The 20,426-nt window shown below is 35.4% G+C and overlaps 1 protein-coding gene across 13 annotated transcripts in view; it reads left to right on the forward strand.

Moving 5' to 3' along the window:
- KTN1 (kinectin 1) overlaps window positions 1-20,426 on the forward strand; it is a 105,098-nt gene that overhangs the window by 16,632 nt on the left and 68,040 nt on the right. For 12 of the 13 annotated variants that reach the window (XM_070469388.1, XM_070469394.1, XM_070469393.1 and 9 more), the window contains exons 2-5: window positions 12,627-13,179; window positions 16,287-16,424; window positions 17,823-17,993; window positions 19,537-19,667. In XM_070469388.1, coding sequence (XP_070325489.1) covers window positions 12,657-13,179; window positions 16,287-16,424; window positions 17,823-17,993; window positions 19,537-19,667 — 963 coding nt within the window. In that variant the 5' untranslated portion in view covers window positions 12,627-12,656. Of the gene's footprint in view, window positions 1-11,256; window positions 11,438-12,626; window positions 13,180-16,286; window positions 16,425-17,822; window positions 17,994-19,536; window positions 19,668-20,426 lie in introns of all 13 variants that reach the window. The other variant, XM_070469389.1, reaches the window with a different exon arrangement.

A 20,426-nucleotide genomic window follows, 5' to 3' on the forward strand; every position in this document is an offset into this window, starting at 1 on the left:
TTACTAACAGTGAACACTCTTGTTAGTGTGTCTTTGTATTTGTGTGATTACAGTAAGCTACCAGAGAAGGAGTTTTCTCTATTGAAGAGTATGCACTATTCTTATATCTGTCTAGGAGATTGCACTAGTTACAATCAAGTTAACACTACGTGAGAATACTGGTTTTCATACTTCCTAGTTCATGCCAATTTTTTAAAATACGGTTTTATTGAGGTATAGTTGATGCACAATGAACTGCATGTATTTAAGTATACAATATGATAAATTTTGACACGTGTATGCTGATGAAACCATCACCACAATCAGGATGGTGTACATGTGCATCATCTCCAAAATTTCCTCATTCCTGTTTGGTAATCCCTCATTCCCACTTGTTCCTTCCCTGCCAATTTAAATGGGAAAAGGTAACATTGTTTTAATTTGCATTTCTTTAATATGAGTGAGGTTGCATTAAAAAAAAAATATATATGTATATATATATTTGTTGGATATCTTTTCCCCCCTAGGAATCTTGTAAAAGTGTCCTTTAACCTTTCTGTCTTGTGTTCATCTTTTTCTCACATTTTTGGTGATGTTTGTAAGTTAAGGCTACCAGACCTTTGTCTTTTTTGAGTTTAGTCCCTTATTTTTTCCATAAAATCTTTACTGTGTTTTCTGGGTCAGTTTTTCCCTTGATGGCTCTGAATATTACATGAGACATAGGGGGAAAAAAACCCTTTTACAAACAAAATTATTTTACATGAAAAGAAATACATTTGTCTTCTGGTTTTTCATGGTTTATTTTTTTAACCTTAAAAACTTTGATCCATATATAATTTCATTAGGAGCTTTGAGTTTTCCCCAAAGTGGCTACCATTTGTGCTGATACTATTTATTACATCATAGACTTACTTATTGATTTGAAATGGCTCTCTGATTTTATACTGAAATTTTCTTATGTATTTGGGGCTTTTTATATTACATTTATTTGGCAGTTTTTGGGCAAGAGGTAAACATTCTTGTTTCCTAGTGAAGTTTTCCAATAGTTCCATTGGAGTTTTTTGAATAGTATTTGACATTCTTGTCATTTACATTTCATGTTTAGTTTGTGAAATGATATTAAGTTTTATGTCTTTTTTGGGAATAGGTAAGAATAAATATATTATTTTATCATTTTAGTACCTTCACTGATGAGTGACCTAAGGTGATGCACTTTAGCTTAACACCTTTTAACTTCCCTGGTGCTCAGACGGTAAAGAATCTTGTCTGCAGTGCAGAAGACCTGGTTTCAATCCCTAGGTCGGTAAGATCCCCGGGAAAAGGGAATGGCTACCCACTCCAGGATTTTTGCCTGGAGAATTCCAGGACAGAGGAACCTGGCAGGTTATAGTCCATGGCATCACAAGAGTCAGATGTGGGTGAGTGACGAATGCTGTCACTTTAACACCCTAGCAGAACTTTCTTAAAGGATGATAGGGTTTGAAGTATGTTTTCTGTTTGTTGATAAATTTAATCAATACCATGCATCATTTATTAGGACTGCCTTGTGGTAGTGGAATTGGACACAGTTGATGAGCTTTAGGTCAGTTAGAGGGCCACAAGGAGAAGTTACAGGAGGAAGACTGTGGATCAAAACTAGGAACAATGTTCTAATGTCTTTATAGAAGGAGCTTATAGGAGGTGTTAATTCCTAATAAGCATAAAATTGCTGACCATTCAGCTGGGTGGGTGGTTGAATTAGATGGCCTCTTCCAACCTGGAGATCTTGTGAAGAAGTAGATTTTAAGACTGTATATTTTAGGGGAAGGAAGTTTTCTGTATATGGTGTAACTGTGTTACAGATATATCAGTAGTATGAATTTCATGTTCTAATGTTAATTTTTTGAACAATTCTGATGATTTATATTCATCTTTAGAAACTGATTTTATGTATTGATTTGAAATACTAATTATTTAAATGTATTAAGTTTCTGGTAGTAAAGTCTAACTTATGATAAGTTAGCTTTCTTTACAGAGTAAACTTAACCAGGTTATTTCCTGCAGATATGTTTTAAAATGAACAGTGTCTTTTCCTGAGAAAATGGACTAGCTGGGGCTCGATGGATAAGCAAAAATCTGAAGGATTGGCATAACTCTCAGCAGCTACCAGCTCTGCAGATCTGTTTCATTTTTTTGGAGAAGCTCTTCAAACTGATTTATCTAGTCTTGTATTAAAGGGAAGACAATGAATCTGGTTAAAAGAGAACGAATAGAAGTTTTCATGTGTTGTGACATGATACCTAATGGAGAAATTGAATTTCATTACTCATCTCTGGCTTTAGTTGGATTTGTTTCAGATTGGGGTAGCACTACTCTAGAATGGGTATTGCTGAAATAATGGATGTGTTAGTAAGGTGTGAGTATAGAAATAAATATGTGTTGCAGTATATAAGGAGAAATTGCACCTTAGCTTTAAGGTTCCAGTGTAATCTGTAAAGTAATTTTAGGAGGTTGTAAATGAAGTTCTCATGTTAGGCAACTCATTGTTTGCTTTGTTAGAGTATCTTATCTTTTGATTGCTTTGAATCTTTTCCTCTTGTTGTAAAAGATAATTTTTTATACTTGTATTATGAACTCTGGGGCGACTATACTTTTGTTGTAGTGACTAACTAGAGAATAGAAATTTAGTTAAGTTTTTGTATTTTGATGGCCTTTTTAGGAATTGATTAATTTGGTTTTTTTTAATTGGTTTGTAGAATCAAGTTTAAAAAAGTTTTTATTATAGATTTAATACACTTGTAAACTTTTAAACTTTCTCAGCTATGCAATACATAAGATGAATTCACCTGTTTTCGTGTGTTTTCTTGAAGTACTTTATACATTTTCTTAAGTTGTCTGGATGTCTTTATTTGATCTGAATGATCAAGCCTTTCCTCTACTGCTTTGAAATAATTTATAATAAACTAAATCAAAAAAATCAGTTTGGATCTATTTTAGATTTTGAGTTCCATTATTCTCTCTTCATTTATCTTCATTGCACTACAATATATTATGTTTCTCTGGTTGCTAGACTATTATGCCCTGTCTCTTAGAATTCTGTGAACGTGTACATAAAGAGTAAATGCTCTAGGATTTTAGGAGGAGAACTATCTGTAGGCATGGTGCTTGAGCTGGAAGAGTAGATCTCACTGACACTCAGGTTCTGTTTTTATGCTCTTTTTAAAGTTGTGGTGTCTTTATTTAATTGGCTGTGTTGGGTCTTTGTTGCTGCGTGCTGGCTTTCTCTAGCTGTGTAGGGCTGGGACTATTGTGGCTTCTCTTGTTGTGGAGAAAGGGTTCTAGGGCGTGTGGGTTTCAGTAGGTTTGGTGCCCAGCCTTAGTTTTCCCATAGCATGTGGAATCTTCCTGGACCAGGGATTGAACTTGTGTTCTTTCCCTGAATCGGCAGGTGGATTCTTAACCGCTGGACCACCAGGGAAGTCCTATGCTCTGTTTTGTAGATGCTGTATAGGTACTTACTCACCTAGATCATAAAATTCATTTAAAGTCAGTGAATCTGTTTGTCCAGTACTGCTAAGCGTCTTGTGTTCTCCATTCCAAGTTTTAAATTTAAGTGGAGAATAAAGTGAGCAAAATCTATAAATAAAATATTAGCCATATAATAATTAAAATGTGTTTTAAAGGATTGATGGTGCCCCCCTTTTTACCCTTACTCTGAATTAATAACTTTCCCATTTCATTAAGAAAATAGTGGCATCAGGAGGATAATTTATACACTGTATCCACCTCCTTGCTTGTGCTTATATATTCCCTAGATGTCTGTGCTTTCATCTAAGGCCAGTCTCTTTACTTGCACACAAATTCTTTCTCTCTTGCCGTTTGAAAACGTCCCTCACCGCTCTCTCTTCTGCCTCATCAGGCTTTTCCCTTCTACTGGATCATCTTTATCACTGCATTAACGTGCTGTAATTTCTTCTGCCTGTACAAACCAAACTCCCAAGCTCATATTCCCCTCCAGCTTCCATTGCATTTTTCTTTATTACTTCACAGGAAATCTCCAAAGAGTCGTTCTCATCTGCTGGAGTTCTCACTTTTCAATTCCTTTCAGTCAGGTCTTGATGATCACCGCTCTATTGTTTTGGTCAAAGTTACCACTAATGTCTCTGTTGCTAAAATCCGATACTCAGTTTCTAGTTTTTATTGTACTTTATTTACTAACACCATTTAACAAAGTTGTTTGCTCTCTCCTTCTTGATATATTTCATTCATTTAGCAACCAGGGTGACATTCTCCTAATTTTCTTTTTATTTTATTCTCAATTGTCCAGGGGCTCCGTCTTGAGATCTGGGCTCTGTTTATACTGATTCCCTTGATTTTTTTTCTCTAAGCCATAGTCCTTCCAATTGCATGTAAGAAACTACATGATTTTGTTCATTGTCCTCTGCCCCCTTCAAATGATCTCTTCAACCTCATCTTTTACTACATTTCCTCCTGTACATTAAACTTGTCTTTATTGTTCTTGCTCAACTGTTTGTCAGGCGTGTTCCTGTCTCATGTACTGTATATAAATTGCTGGACTGTCTTTTAGTCGAATGTTAGCTTTATTAAGGGCAGGGATTGTGGCCTTTAGTACTGATGTTTATTCAGAATGTCTTAGAAAACAGTGTTACACATAATTGATGATAAAATAACTATACAAAGTGATTTAATTGTTGTGGAAGATGGTAGTTGAAAAGATATTTTCATTGTAATGATTTGAGCTGTGTTTTGGGGGATTAGCGAAGATTTGATAAAAGGAACACGGCAAAACTTTCTGGGTTTTATACTAGGAAGGAGGGGAAATTGTACTTTGTAGAAAGTTGCTCCTTTTGGTTACCTGACTTAGAGTCGGTCGTGGCTTTTTACTGCTAGTCTTGTCTTAACTTAGTTGACCGCTAACCTTCTGTGTCTGGCTATAGTTTATAATTCTCAAAATCATATCCAGAACTCCCAGGCAAAAACTTACTCCTGTATTCTTGAACTTGACATATAATTTCATAGTTTACAGATTTCTTCCAAGCTGGAAGCATTGGTGTTGTCTTAGAGTCCATCCTAACTGTCACCATCCTCTAATCTCCATTGACTTAATTCACTCTATCAGATCTATTTAGCCTTTTGAAATAGTCATTTTAATTGGTTTCCTTGCACCTGTGTTAACCTATCCTTTGGATTTTAAATTTTGATTTGTAGAAGTCCTAATTGATTCATATCTACCTAGTTACTTTTGATAGTTTCTATTTTCTACTCATTCCCCGGTTTCCTCTTAGTTACTTTGTGTGTGTAGGTTGTAATCTATATAAGTAATTCAGGTATCTTAAACTTTTAGGGATGTGATTCCTTAGTTTATTTCTGTTGCCTCTTGCTCATGGTGGCTTATCTCATGTTCTGTCATTTTTGTGTTGTGTGCTCTTATCTGAATGACAGTATTTGGGGATCTTGAGCTTCCTGGCTTGAGGGAGCAATCCAGCAAGGAAGATGTACATTCATTTTTGTCACATGCACTATGGCTACCACCAACTTGGGACCGCTTAAATATTTTGTCTTGGCATTTCCAAGATCATGTAAGTAGTTTGGACTTTAGCTCTATATAAGAAGAGACCCCTGAAGTCAAGTCAGAATTGGGACCAAAAGTCCGGACTCTTGACTTCATTTTAGTGCTTCATTGTATTGCTGTTCATCAATCTGAAAATTTATTTTTGTTCAGGATATATCTGGGATATGACATGCATACTTTCTTTGAAGGTTAGTGACAACACAGTGTGGGCTTCTCTGGTGGGTCAGACAGTAAAGAATTCACCTGCAATGCAGGAGACCTGGGTTCGATCCCTGGGCTGGGAAGATCCCCTGGAGGAGGACATGGCAACCCACTCCAGTACTCTTGCCTGGAGAATCCCCATGGACAAAAGAGCCTGGCGGGCTACAGTCCATGGGGTCAATCTTAAATTTTACTAAGAAGGGATTGAAAATATTGTAGATAACTTCTGTTGTGGAATGGAACTCTGATCAAATGATACTTGCCCATGAATATACTTTTTTTAAGCACTGTATAGTACTTCCATACATAAACTGTTTTCCTCCAAAATATTAACTTGTATGTTAAAAGGGACTTCCCTGGTGGTTAAGACGGTAAAGAATCTGCCTGCAGTGCACGAGACACCAGGTGGATCCCTGGGTTGGGAAGATTCCCCTGGAGTAGGAAATGGTAACTCACTCCAGTATTCTTGCCTGGAGAGTCGGATGGACAGAGGAGCCTGGCGCGCTGCGGTCCATAGGGTTGCAAAGAATCTGACACGACTGAGTGATGTTTTCACTTCACTTCAATTCACTTCACTTGTACATTAAAAGAACAACATAAGATGTCATTTTGGATATAAAGGAAGAGAAACGTGGTATAATAGTGGCATGTTTGGAATACAGACTGTTTAGATTCAGCATGATGAGGTTACAGAGAGATTTTTTAACATATGAAATCTGTTTTTACTAAGAATCTGTGATAAGGGCTTTCAGCTACTTATAGTAATGTTGTAACTGTGTTGTACGTTGAACAAAGCTCTTGTAGAGTACTCTTGGTGTTTGTATATCTTAAAGCTGTATTCATTTAGTTGTTCAGACATTGTAGATTTATACGGGCATTTTTATGTAATTAAGTATTCCTGGGTTGAAAACTACCTTTGCCTCAACTCTTTGTTTGCTCTTTACAAATGTGCTTCCTCATATGTTACTTGGTGTACTTCAGTGGGGAAAAAAATGACTTAGTTTGTTCAGAGTTTAGTCTTGAATCTTTGTTACATTTTTCTTATTGGTTCTTTCCAGTCACCTCAGTTGACAGTTGAAGGACAGAGAATTTATAAGATTTGTTTTTTTTGTCATTTGTTTTAAATGTTCTTTTAGTTTAAAGAAAGTGGTGTCAGAGTCAAGAGTAACTAAAATGCTGTGGTAGTAAGAAAAGAGATTTCAAAATTTTTACATTTACTTGAAATTCAATAGTTTGCCTATTAAACTGCTTCCATTTTTCCTTGTATGTAAGGAACAAGTCTTTTAAAATTTGTGTTTATCTAAACTTTTAAAAGTGTAATTTAAAAGTGTAATATTGTGCATTAAGGGTAATTACTTAAATTTGTTTTAATGTAGAAAAGTTTTAAAAATGTGAAGAATGAACTGTATGTTAAAAATATTTGTAATTTTAATCTAAGAAAGCAATAATTCTCATTTTTCTGTAGTTTGAGACTACATATTTGTGCCCTACATAAATAATTTCAGCTTTTTTGTTATATAATGTATTTTGCAACCTTACACTGTTTATTTCAGATGTTTAAATGTGATGTGTTTGTAGATGTCCCACACTTAATCTCATCGACTTATCATTATAGACAATGGGACCTTCATTATGCATATAGTTTTATCTTTTTTGATTAACTAGTTCTCTTGAATTTTTTAAAAATAAAATCAAGGAGCAATTATATGAAATTTTAGTTTTCACATTATTTATTATATTAATATAAACAGATTGTTAAGCCTTTTGAGAAATTTACAAAATTTAAACTCAGTGGTACAGCTCAATTTTTGTATGAACAAACCTAAGTTATAGGAAGGCAAGTGAATAGAATCGTAAAACTGTCTGATTAGCATTTATAATATATACTCAGATGAAACACAGGATATATATATATCCATTCTGTAAACTTTTGGGGGAGAGATTTGGGAGTAGGGCAGACCAGGGATGAAAACTTTGGTCTGTTATTCTAGGGCAGGTTTCTTTAACCTGGAATCCATGCATATCTTTCAGGGAGTCCAGAAATGTTCTGAATGTACACTTTAGTGTATGCTTTTTTGTTTGAGAAAGAGACTGGTATCTTTCATAAATTTCTTGAAAGATTTATGTCCAAATAAAAGATAAAGCGACTGGTTTGGGCTTGATTTCTGAATGATCCCATGGATAGCTCACTCTGGTTCACTTGACAGAGGCATCTCTACTGCCATTAGCTGTTAATTACATTAAAATTGTGTTCTATTAAGGTTTAAGGTGTGATTAAGTTAAAGGGTCCTTAATATTACAAAGAGAATGTGATAATATGGAAGAAATTAGCATTGGTTACTTTTGCTGTCATCTCATAATCTGAGCCTCTGCTTGTCTGCATGTTTTTCTATTAATAACTCAACAAATGTACGTTGAATTGCTGCTATGGACTTAGATAGTATAGACTTTGACACTTGATTCCTGTCATCTTGAGTTAAATTAATTCTGTCTCAACTTCTTCTCCATCCTGTTTCTTTCACTTTTTTGTTGGCCACCCCTACCCCACTACTTCCTTTAAAAATCTTTCTGTCTTACATGTTTTCCCTGTATTCCCCTGAATTTCATTCCCAGTTCCTTCTTGCCACCTTTCCTCCTGCTTTGTATTACGCTTCTACCTATGGGTATAATGTAAAACTGGAGTACAGAATGAAGCAGGGAAAAGGCTAATAAGAGTTTTGCCAAGAGAATGCACTGGTCATAGCAAACACCCTCTTCTAACAACACAAGAGAATCTACACATGGACATCACCAGATAGTCAATACCAAAATCAGATTGATTATATTCTTTGCAGCCAAAGATGGAGAAGCTCTATACAGTCAGCAAAAACGAGACCGGGAGCTGACTGTGGCTCAGATCATGAACTCCTTATTGTCAAATTCAGATTTAAATTGAAGAAAGTAGGGAAAACCACTAGACCATGCAAATATGACCTAAATCAAATCCCTTATGACTATACAGTGGAAGTGAGAAATAGATTTAAGGGACTAGATCTGATAGAGCTCCTGAAAAACTATGGATGGAGGTTTGTGACATTGACAGGAGACAGGGATCAAGACCATCCCCAAGTAAAGGAAATGCCAAAAAGCAAACTGGCTGTCTGAGGAGGCCTTACAAATAGCTGTGAAAAGAAAGGAAGTGAAAAGCAAAGGAGAGAAGGAAAGACACCCATTTGAATGTAGAGTTCCAAAGAATAGCAAGGAGAGATAAGAAAGCCTTAGTGATCAGTGCAAAGAAATAGAGGAGAACAATAGAATGGGAAAGACTAGAGATCTCTCCAAGAAAATCAGAGATAGCAGGGGAATATTTCATGCAAAGATGGTCACAATAAAGGACAGAAATGGTAAGGACCTAACAGAAGCAGAAGATATTAAGAAGAGGTGGCAAGAATACACAGAAGAACTGTACAAAAAAGATCTTCACGACCCAGATAATCACAATGGTGTGATCACTCACCTAGAGCCAGACATCCTGGAATGTGAAGTCTAGTGGGCCTTAGGAAGCATCACTGCGAACAAAGCTAGTGGAAGTGATGGAATTCCAGTTGAGCTATTTCAGATCCTAAAAGATGATGCTGTGAAAGTGCTGCACTCAGTATGCCAGCAAATTTGGAAAACTCAGCAGTGGCCACAGGACTGGAAAAGGTCAGTTTTCATTCCAATCCCAAAGAAAGGCAATGCCAAAGAATGCTCAAACTACCACACAATTGTACTCATCTCACACACTATCAAAGTAATGCTCAAAATTCTCCAAGTAAGTCCTCAACAGTACATGAACCGTGAACTTGCAGATGTTCAGGCTGGTTTTAGAAAAGGCAGAGGAACCAGAGATCAAATTGCCAACATCTTCTGGATCATCAAAAAAGAGAGTTCCAGAAAAACATCTATTTCTGCTTTATTGACTATGCCAAAGCTTTTGACTGTGTGGATCACAAAAACTGGGGAAAATTCTGAAAGAGATGGGAATACCAGACCACCTGACCTGCCTGTTGAGAAATCTGTATGCAGATCAGGAAGCAGCAGTTAGAATTGGACATGGAACAGCAGACTGGTTCCAGATAGGAAAAGGAGTATGTCAAGGCTGTATATTGTTACTCTGCTTGTTTAACTTATATGCAAAGTACATCATGATAAATGCTGGGCTGGATGAAGCACAAGCTGGAATCAAGATTGCCAGGAGAAATATCAATAACCTCAGATATGCAGATAACACCACCCTTATGGCAGAAAGTGAAGAAGAACTAAAGAGCCTCTTGATGAAAGTGAAAGAGGAGAGTGAAAAAGTTGGCTTAAAGATCAGCATTCAGAAAACAAAGATCATGGCATCCGGTCCCATCACTTCATGGCAAATAGATGGGGAGACAGTGAGAGGCTTTATGTTTTTGGGCTCCAGAATTTCTGCAGATGGTGACTGCAGCCACCATGAAATTAAAAGATGCTTATTCCTTGGAAGGAAAGTTATGACCAACCTAGACAGCATATTAAAAAGTAGAGACATTACTTTGCCAACAAAGGTCCATCTAGTCAAGGCTATGTTTTTTCCAGTAGTCATGTATGGATGTCAGAGTTGGACCATAAAGAAAGCTGAGCACTGAAGAATTGATGCTTTTGAGCTGTGGTTTTGGAGAAGACTCCTGAGAGTCCCATGGTCTGCAAGGAGATCCAACCAGTCCATCCTAAAGGAGATCAGTCATGAGTGTTCATTGGAAGGACTGATGTTGAAGCTGAAACTGCAGTATTTGGCCACCTGATGTGAAGAACTGATTCATTTGAAAAGACCCTGATATTGGGAAAGATTGAAGGCATGAGGAGAAGGGTACGACAGAGGATGAGATGGTTGGATGGCATCACTGACTCAGTGAACCTGAGTTTGAGTAAACTCTGGGAGTTGGTGATGGACAGGGAGACCTGGCGTGCTGCAGTCCATGGGGTAGCAAAGAGTCAGACATGACTGAAGTACTTAACTGAACTGAACTGTGGTATATTAATCAGTACTGTAGTTCTTATTCATTTTGCTCTTTTTAAACAAGGAGTTGAAAACTTTATGAGTTCCTCTTGAACTAACAAAATTTAAAGTATTAAGACAAGTGAGACTGTACCCATGATTATTGCACAGTTCTTTAATTTACATATTCATCTTAATGACCTATTATTATACATGAGATATTTTGATCCTGCAAGTAAAATTATGGTTTTGATTATTCAGTATTTAATTGAATAGTCTCAGTATTTACAGTTTTAACAGCAATATTTTATTGAGTTTATACTTGCTAATTCAATCCATTCTGATGTTGTGTATTTAGTCTCAGCTTTTCTTATTATATGTAATATTACCCTGAACATCTTTACATATGCTTTTCTTTGTACATGTCTTGGGATAAAGTATCAGGAATATTGGATTAAAGCAATGCAAACATTTTCTTGACTTTAAATTTGCCTTGCTGTTTTGGTTGGACTCCTCCTAGATGCAGAAAGAGAGCTCAGATGAAGGGGCGTTGAATTGTATGAAGGGAATCTCCTGAAAATCTAAAGACTGAAATCATGATTCTTCCAGCCTCGTATGAGACCTAGAAAAGGGAGCTAGAAAAATCATCAGGAATCTGTGTTTCAGAGTTTCTGTGGTTTCGTGGCCTCTCTTCTCTGAAGGTTTGCTTCTTTATCTGCTTCGTCATAGATTTTGTCTCCTGAGAAAGACCTAGGCTGCATGGACTGGAGCTTGCTATTCATCAGAGACCTTCTGACTTTGATTTGACATTTTTCCAGCATTTTGGCTACTGCTCAGTGTCTTAGCCTCTTTTCTTTCCTCAGAGCAAAAATCCATAGAGTTCTAACTCATTGTTTTGTCCTTTTTCTCCCCTAACCTAACCCTCAGCCACATTGAACAGGCTTTGTAGCCTGTGGATGGTAATATTAAACAAAATCCAAACATAAAACATCTTTTAAAAATAATTTTTGGTTGACCAGTGACGGGCATAATAAAATTTGTCTAATAAATAAAAAATTTTGGATAGTTCATTAATTATTAGAGAAGAACAATTCTATATAAGTTTCTTTTTAGTATTTTGTTAGCCTGTGATTCGCTCTCCCCTTCATCTTGTTATATCTTTCTCTTAGTAGTCCAGGGTTATATTAATATCATTTAAATTTTGCTTATTGACTAAATTATTGCAATAGGATGGGATTACCCATTTTGTTTTTGAAGTATAACTTTTTTGCAGTAATAGGTACCTTGGAAAAAAATCAAGAGAAGCAACTTATTTGTAATTCATTTTAGTGCCAAATGACATATCCTAACATTTTGATTTTTACATTATTTCCGTATTCTTGATGGATCCCACCATATCATGAGGCAGTGGTTAGCTGGAATAAAGGTGCTCACAGATGAGTCAAGGAGTGAACTCCCTTTATTTTCTTTGCTGTTAAGAGTGTGTACTTTCAATGACTATCTAGGGTGTTGTTAATAGTTAATGCCTCTTTATTTCCATATATAGTATTTTCATGAACATTGTACAGTAAGAGAAAAACTAAATACTAATAGTATCAAAAGTGGATATTTTGGAGAAAAATGAATGGCTGCTTTTTTTCTGTCAGAATCTTTTCACATGCTTGAAAAATAGAAGAATGTCTTACATTCCTAGCTACCAAAAAATTTTTTTTACAGTATATAGTATATTTGAACTGTAAAGTAATCAAGTGTATGATTTAAAAAACTAACCTGTTTAGATTGGTAGATCAGGTTAAATCTGAATACCTCTTGAAAGAACAGAGGTTTTGTGTGTTTAATTTTTATAAGACTGACCCAAGTTTTTGTTTTTTCTTTTTTCCCCACATTTAGGTTTTATAGGATCACATTAACAAAAGCACCATGGAGTTTTATGAGTCAACATATTTTATTGTTCTTATTCCTTCAGTGGTTATTACAGTAATTTTCCTCTTCTTCTGGCTTTTCATGAAAGAAACATTATATGATGAAGTTCTTGCAAAACAGAAAAGAGAACAAAAGCTTATTCCTACCAAAACCGATAAAAAGAAGGCAGAAAAGAAAAAGAATAAAAAGAAAGAAATCCAAAATGGAAACCTCCATGAATCCGATTCTGAGAGTGTACCCCGGGACTTTAAATTATCTGATGCCTTGGCTGTAGAAGATGAGCAAGTTGTACCTGTTCCATTGAATGTGGTTGAAAGTCCAAGTAGTGTTAGAGAAAGAAAGAAGAAGGAAAAGAAACACAAGCCTGTACTAGAAGAGCAGGTCACCAAAGAAAGTGATGTATCAAAGATTCCATGCAAAAAAGTAGAACCTGTCCCAGTTACTAAACAGCCGACTCCCCCCTCGGAAGCAGCTGCCTCAAAGAAGAAACCAGGGCAAAAGAAGTCTAAAAATGAAAGCGGTATTGTAATTTATTAAACTTTATTGCATGGTTATATTTGTTTTAATAACTTTAATAGAGTTTGAAGTTCAGATACTTTAAGTGTGCACACATGCTAAATATTGAGTTTGAAATCGAGATCATTATCCTTTTCACTATTTGTTTTCATTAAATGCTGATAGAGTTAGTATTGATCATAAAACAGCATTTAAAGCTAAATTTCACATTACACATACGGAAAAGGCCTTAGTGGAAATATATAAAATGTGTTTTACTAAAACCACTAAATACCTATAAATATCAGTAGTTAGAAGCTTTTACATTTATTTCAACCAATACTTTCTAATCAGTGTGGTAGGAATTAAAGATGAAAAGAGAAATCAGGTATCATTTTCATCCTTGATTGATTTACTTTGCAAACATTTATCATACATCTGTTTTGTGTTAGTCACTATATAGGTGCTAGGACTAGAGATAAAGAGTGCATTTTCCAAGTAGTCACATGCAAACTGTATACACAAGCCGAAATATGTTATTATAATATAAAAAGTTTAGTGTAATGGGCTAGATATATCTCGGTCAGTATAGGAGTACTAAAGTGGGTCACTTAGAGCATGTAATACCTAAAATTATTCTGAAGTGTTGAATAAATATTAGCTAGTTTTTCTTGGTGAATAGGGTGTTCTAAGGAGAAGGGTTAACAGATGCAAAGGAAAGGACATGAGAAATGCTGTGCTGATAGGTGAAACTGAATTGTTTGCTCTGTGTGAAAGGACTTGTGTTTACCATTAAGTTGTTTTTGTATCTTAACTTGTGGAGTATTAAGTTATTGTTATATTGGATTTTAAATATTTACTTGCCAGCTATGTCAAGCATGGTACTAGAGAGACAAGAGTAAAGGGGAGAGGAGAACATTTGAGCCAATAATGAAATATGACTTACGTAAGAAAAGTACAAAGTATAGCGGTAGTACAGAAGCCAAAACAACTAGTACATATGGGATCCGTGGGTCAAAAGCTTTACAGAGGAAGCAGTTCCTGAACTGGGTCTTGCAAAATGAGTCAATTTATCAAGGAAATAGTGGGATTTTATTCCTCAGTGGCAGAAGATCATGCATAAAGGAATAAAGGTGCAAGAATGCAGTGTGTTGTTGTACCCTGAAGTGGGAGGTAGGGAATGATAGGAAACAAAATTGAAAAGGTAATGGAGTGGGTAGATTATGATGATTTTTGTGTAAAGAGCTAAATAGGTGGGATGTTATAATTTGGCCATTGTTGAAGATTTTCAAACAGGTTAGTTTCCATTGACAGATTTACATTTTAGAAAGGTATTTTTGGCAGAACTTGGGAAAAGAAGTTTCATAGGGCAGTGTTTGATATAGGCAGACTTGTTAAGAGAGTATTGTTTTCCACAGTTAAGCTGAAGGACTGAACTGTGGTAGTGACAGAAGAAGTTGAAAGGAGATGAGAGATCTGCAAAGCAAAAATGACATGGCTAACCTTATTGGATAGGATATGGCAGATAAAAAGGAGAAAGCAGGATTAAAGATGATTTCCAAGTTCTAAGTTAGGTCAGGGTTGGCAAACTGCAACCTGTGAGCCAGATCTGGCCTGTTGCTCATTTTTTATAGCTCATGAGCCAAGAATGATTTTTATGTTTCAAATAGGTTAAAAATAAAAGAAGAGTAATATTGTGTTAAATGTGGAAATGATATGAAATTGAAACCTCTGTCATAAATCAAGTTTTTTTAAATGCAACAACACTCATGTGTTAACATCTGTTTGTGGCTGGCTCTCACAATGCAACAGCAGGTGAATAGTTGTGATAAAGTCTAAATGGTCCACAGAACCTTTACTGTCTGTTCATACCTTTATAGGAAAGATTAACCAACCTTTTACTGGTAGATGTTGATAGCACTAAAGAGGCAATACTGGGGAGACAGTGGATGTGTATAGAGAGGAGAATGCTTTTAGTTTGTGTTTCTGGTGCCTGTGGGGGCTATTCACATAGGGAGCAATTCCGGATGCAGTAGGAAATTTAGGTACAGAGGCATAAGGCTAGAATACAGATTCAGAAGCCTTAAGCATGAAGGTAGTAGTTGATGTCATGGTTGTAGAGAAGATTATTCAAGGGAGGTATTTAAAATGAGAACACAACCCTGAAAAATACTAGATATATGGTATTCAGTAGGAACAGCTTACAAAGAGGACTGCAAAGGAATATTCCAAGTGTAAGAAAAGAATTCTCATGGGAGTTGAATTTTAAATTTTATTTATTTTATTGTGGTAAAATAAATGTATAAAAATTTTTAACATTCTAACCATTTTTAAGTGTATAGTTCTATGGCATTAAGTACACTCACATTCTTGAACAGTCATCACCACCAGATATCTCAAGAACTTTTCATCTTTCCCAACTAAAATTCTGTACCCATTAAGCACTAATTTCCCACTCTTTCTGCTCCCTAGTTCTTGGCAAGCAACATTCTACTTTCTGTGTCTATGGATTTGACTGCTCTAGGTACTACATATAAGGGAAATTATACAATGATTGTCCTTTTGTGACTGGCTTATTTCACTTAGCCTAATGGAGAGGAGAGAAATTTAAGGAGGTAGAGACCAATAGTTTGAAACGCTGAATAGAAGTTAAGTAAGGACTAAGGGATATTATTGATAGAACCAGATATTTGGGACACTAGGGACCTGAGTAAAATTTTTTATGGATATAATGGAAGAGATAAAAATCAGGTTGCAATTAGTTGAGAAATGGTTGTTAGAGAAGAAAGTACAGACTGTTCTTTTGTCAATATAAGAAGGAAATGGGTGTGGGAGGCTCGGGATTACAGTGGCGGGAAGGGTCTTATTTTTTAAGATAAGAGATTTGACAATGCCTATAAGCTGAGTAGGGTTAGGAGTGGCTGAGAAATGGGATATAAAAGGAGCAAGTACTAGAAATCTTGATGAAGTTAAAGAGCAGGTGTAGCAGAGCAAGAAAACTAGAATGATAAGTGAGAATTGTATATCAGAGTTTAAAATGTTGGTGGTAAAGCATTCTGGGAAGTATTCATTAATTTTTTTCTGATGTGTTCATTGTTTGGTACTATGATTTTTCATTTATTTTTAATAAAGATGATCAGGATAAAAAGGTGGAATCTCTTACGGCACCTTCAAAAAAGCAAGAATCATTACCTCTGCATCAAGAGACTAAACAAGAAAGTGGATCAGGAAAGAAGAAAGTTTCATCAAAGAAGCAGAAGACTGAAAATGGTGAAACATGTAGATACGTATTTTATAGCTACTAATTCCAGAGAAGTCTACTAGGACAAGGACCCTAGAGACTTCACATGCTCCTTAATTCTCAGCTTAATGTGTATACTAACAGCTTTAGTACTAATACAAGTCCAGGGTGCTTTGACAGATGGGCAGGGTATAAATTTGTGGTAAAAACGTTAATTTGAAATTTAAACAAGACAAAGCATTTATAAATATTCTCATTCTTAAGTGAGTTTTGAAAATAATGTGAATAGCATACAAGCTCTATAGCAGAAAAGTTTTCCTGAAATATATGTACTTTTAATATCATGTAAAGATCATACTTGAGAACACTATCTAGATGTATCATTACCCTGCATTCCTAATCATTAAATGTAATGTGCAGGTATATATGAGAAGCATCCAGTTAAAAGTGATGGAGCAGTTTTTATTCTCAGTTGTCCACAAGATGTCTTAGCTATGAAATTTATGTAGATTAAATAGTAACTTTTATAATATTGGGCTGTGATAGCAACCTGTGCTAGAAAATAATAAAATTGGAAAGGGAAAAGGTGAATTTTGTTATTTGCATTAAAATTATGGTATATCAAGCAATCAGGAATAGAAAAAAATCACTTGATATTTGATAATATCAAGTATTTATTACAGCTTTTAAATAAAAGAACTGTGCCTCCAAGTTTTTTTTTTTTTTTTTTTTAAAGTAGGGATATAGAGAGATTTCCATATGGGTGTGGAAATGTGTGTCTCTAACCAACAGATATCAGAACAGTATTTAAACTCTTACAGTTCTTCACATTAAAGCTAGAAACAAAGTAAGAAAGCTTCCTTCCTTCACTTTTAATGTTGTTTTGGAAGTTTTAACTAATGTAGTAAGATGTACCATGTAAATTAAAGGCTTAATTATTAGAAATGAGAAGATGTCTGCAAGGAACAATGGCTATTTTTGTATCTAGCAAGTAAAAAAATCAGTTAAGAATTATCAGTTGAAATAAGAGGTCAGTAAAGTACCAACATACATAGAAATTAATAGTTTTCCTTGAGCACTAGTTAAATGTGAATGTATTCTTAGTTAAATCAGAAGAAACATGAGATCGAACCAAAACATATAAGAATGTGTAAGAAGAAATTTTCAGATATTGTTAGAAGAGATGTGTGATACACTTTAGATAACCTAAGTGACATGCTGTAAAATAATACTGAATGGATATTTCTTAACTAGAAGAGTGTTTGACTTGGTAAAAAGGATAAATAGGAATTTTAAGCCAAATTGAACTGGTAATAGAGGTTTGAAAATAACTACATTTATCATGAAACTTAATTGTGCTTACATGTTATTTTATTACTCCATTATAAAAAACCTTGTGTGATTATGATTTGTAACTTAAATTGCAGTTTTGGTAGATGAACCCCTTATTCATGCAACAACTTACATTCCTCTGATGGATAATGCTGATTCAAATCCTGTGGTGGATAAGAGAGAGGTTATTGATCTGATTAAACCTGACCAAGTAGAAGTAATCCAGAAAACAGGGGCTAAGAAACTGAAGATTGAAACAGACAAAGGTAATGTATACAGAGCGCAGCAACCTGCTGTATTAAAAACACATATTTTTGAGTTCTTATGGATTGAGTGCTTTTTCTCATAGAATCAGTGAATTCCAAAAGGCTAATAGAGTCTTTGTGGTAAAGGATTTATTGGTAGTTTTCTAATCCAGTCCTCTCAGTTTTATAGAGCTGGAATTGGATTTTGACTTGCCTAAAGTCTCATAGCTGTTTTGCTGTCTGACAATCTTTTCCCTCATTTTATTGTCTCAGTTTTCTGTGTTAATTCACAGAAAACTATTACTATTTTGACCCACGTGGCTTGTGGTGTCTTAGTTTCCTGACCAGGGACTGAACCTAGACCCACGGCAGAGAAAGTGCTGAGGCTTAATAGCTGGACTGCCAGGGAACTCCCTATTATTATTTTATTAATAGATTTTTTTTTTTAGAGCAGTTTTAAGTTCATAGCAAAATTGAGTGGAAAATACAGAGTTCCTATATATGCCTTGTTACCATACATGCCCACAACTGCCTTTTTAAACTTATGATATAGCTGAAATATTAGAAGCTCTGGGCTCCTTTGGGTCTAACAGGTGGCTGTTGCTTTTTTGGAAATGCAGGTGTTGTCTAATATAAGAGCCCTAGGGAACTGAAGTGAGGTATTTGGTACATGGATTTTTAAAATGTCAGGATTGCTTTTATATAGTTGATTTTTGTAAAATAAGACTTTTTGTCAATTGTCTCTTATTTTTTTGTCTGTAAAATTTGGCTCATATGTTGTGAGTATTACAGTTAAATAAGAATATTTGTGGACATATTTCGTATAGATGCTAAAATACTAGACATTTGAATGCTTTTTTTTCCTGTGGCACTTTACTACTCTGCAGTTTGGATGCAGACCTCTATGTATTATATACGTCTTTGTGTGTGCCTGTGGGTGCGTGTGCGCTCAGTCGCATCTGACTCTCTGCAAGCCCGTAGACTGTAGCCTGCCAGGCTCCTCTGTCTGTGGAATTCTCCAGGCAAGAATACTGGAACAGGCTGCCATTTCCTACTCCAGGGGATCTTCTTGACTCAGGGATCAAACCTGAGTCCCTTTGTCTCCTGCATTGGCAGGTGGATTCTTTACCACTGCACCTGGGAAGCTTAGATACATAATATATGTGGTAAGCAACAAGGTCCTACTGTTTAGTTCAGGAAACCATATTCAGTATCCCGTGATAAACCATAATGGAAAAGAATCTAGAAAAGAATCTGTATATATAACTGAATCACGTTGCTGTATGGCAGAAATTAGCATAACATTGTAAATTAACTATATACTTCAATTAAAAAACATAGATATTCTGCAGTTTGAGCAAATTTTTAGTTAATTATTCCATATTAAAGATGATAAGCACTTTTTTCTCTCTTAACTAGAGCATTTATTATTGTTTGACCTGAAATGTAAGTCTATTTTCTCTGGGTTATTGACTTTTTGGGTCAAGAATTCTTGGTGCTTTACCTTTGCTATCTTATCACATATCTTTTAAATGTTAGTTTCTTTTTTTCCCCCTCTTTTAAGAAAATGCTGAAGTAAAATTTAAAGATTTTCTTCTGTCCTTGAAGACTATGATGTTTTCTGAAGAAGAGGCCCTTTGTGTTGTAGACTTGCTAAAGGAAAAGTCTGGTGTGATACAGGATGCTTTAAAGAAGGTAAGCATAGTTTTGATTATGAGCCTATTTGAGAGCAGTGATTAGAAGTTCACCAAGCAATACTTCTGCTAGAGCAATAAATTATAATCTACTCCCATTTTATACCCCAATAACACTTAGTCACATTTAAAAGTTCTGGAATGCCTTCAGAAGTTATTTCATGTATCCATACTAATTAAATTACCTATTTAGTTCAGACAGGTATTCGAGTCATCTGAGGTTTGACCAAAATGAATTGCTTGTAACAAATAAGATGATTTATATAACTTTAAAGTAAAGTCATTTGGCACATGGCTAAGTTGTACCTTGCTTTCTTGTGAATGTAAATACTGAAAGCAAGATCGGGTGATTTCTGGATAACTTATGGAATGTTTTTATGATTGAAGGTGGCACCATTCAGAGCATCTGGGAATCTTTTTCTTGTGTGTGTGTGTGATATTACTTTTTTAAAGTAAATGCTTTGAATGATAAAATCATTGCTATGACTGACTAAAACTTGAAAAAACCCCATGAAGCTGCTATTTAAACTATGTCATGTGTACTCTGGCATATTGCAGAAGGTGACAAGTTTTTAAGTGTTACTTGTGTGAGATAAGATGATGGTATCTGGTGTTCAGCATTAGATAGTGGGCTTAACCAGTTTTAGGGCTTCCCTGGGGACTCAGACAGTGAAGTCTGCCTGCAGTCTGAGAGACCTGGGTTTGATCCCTGGGTTGAGAAGATCCCCTGGAGAAGCAAATGGCAACTCACTCCAGTATT

Source organism: Odocoileus virginianus, chromosome 6 (assembly GCF_023699985.2).
Source record: "Odocoileus virginianus isolate 20LAN1187 ecotype Illinois chromosome 6, Ovbor_1.2, whole genome shotgun sequence".
NCBI classification, from domain to species: domain Eukaryota; kingdom Metazoa; phylum Chordata; class Mammalia; order Artiodactyla; family Cervidae; genus Odocoileus; species Odocoileus virginianus.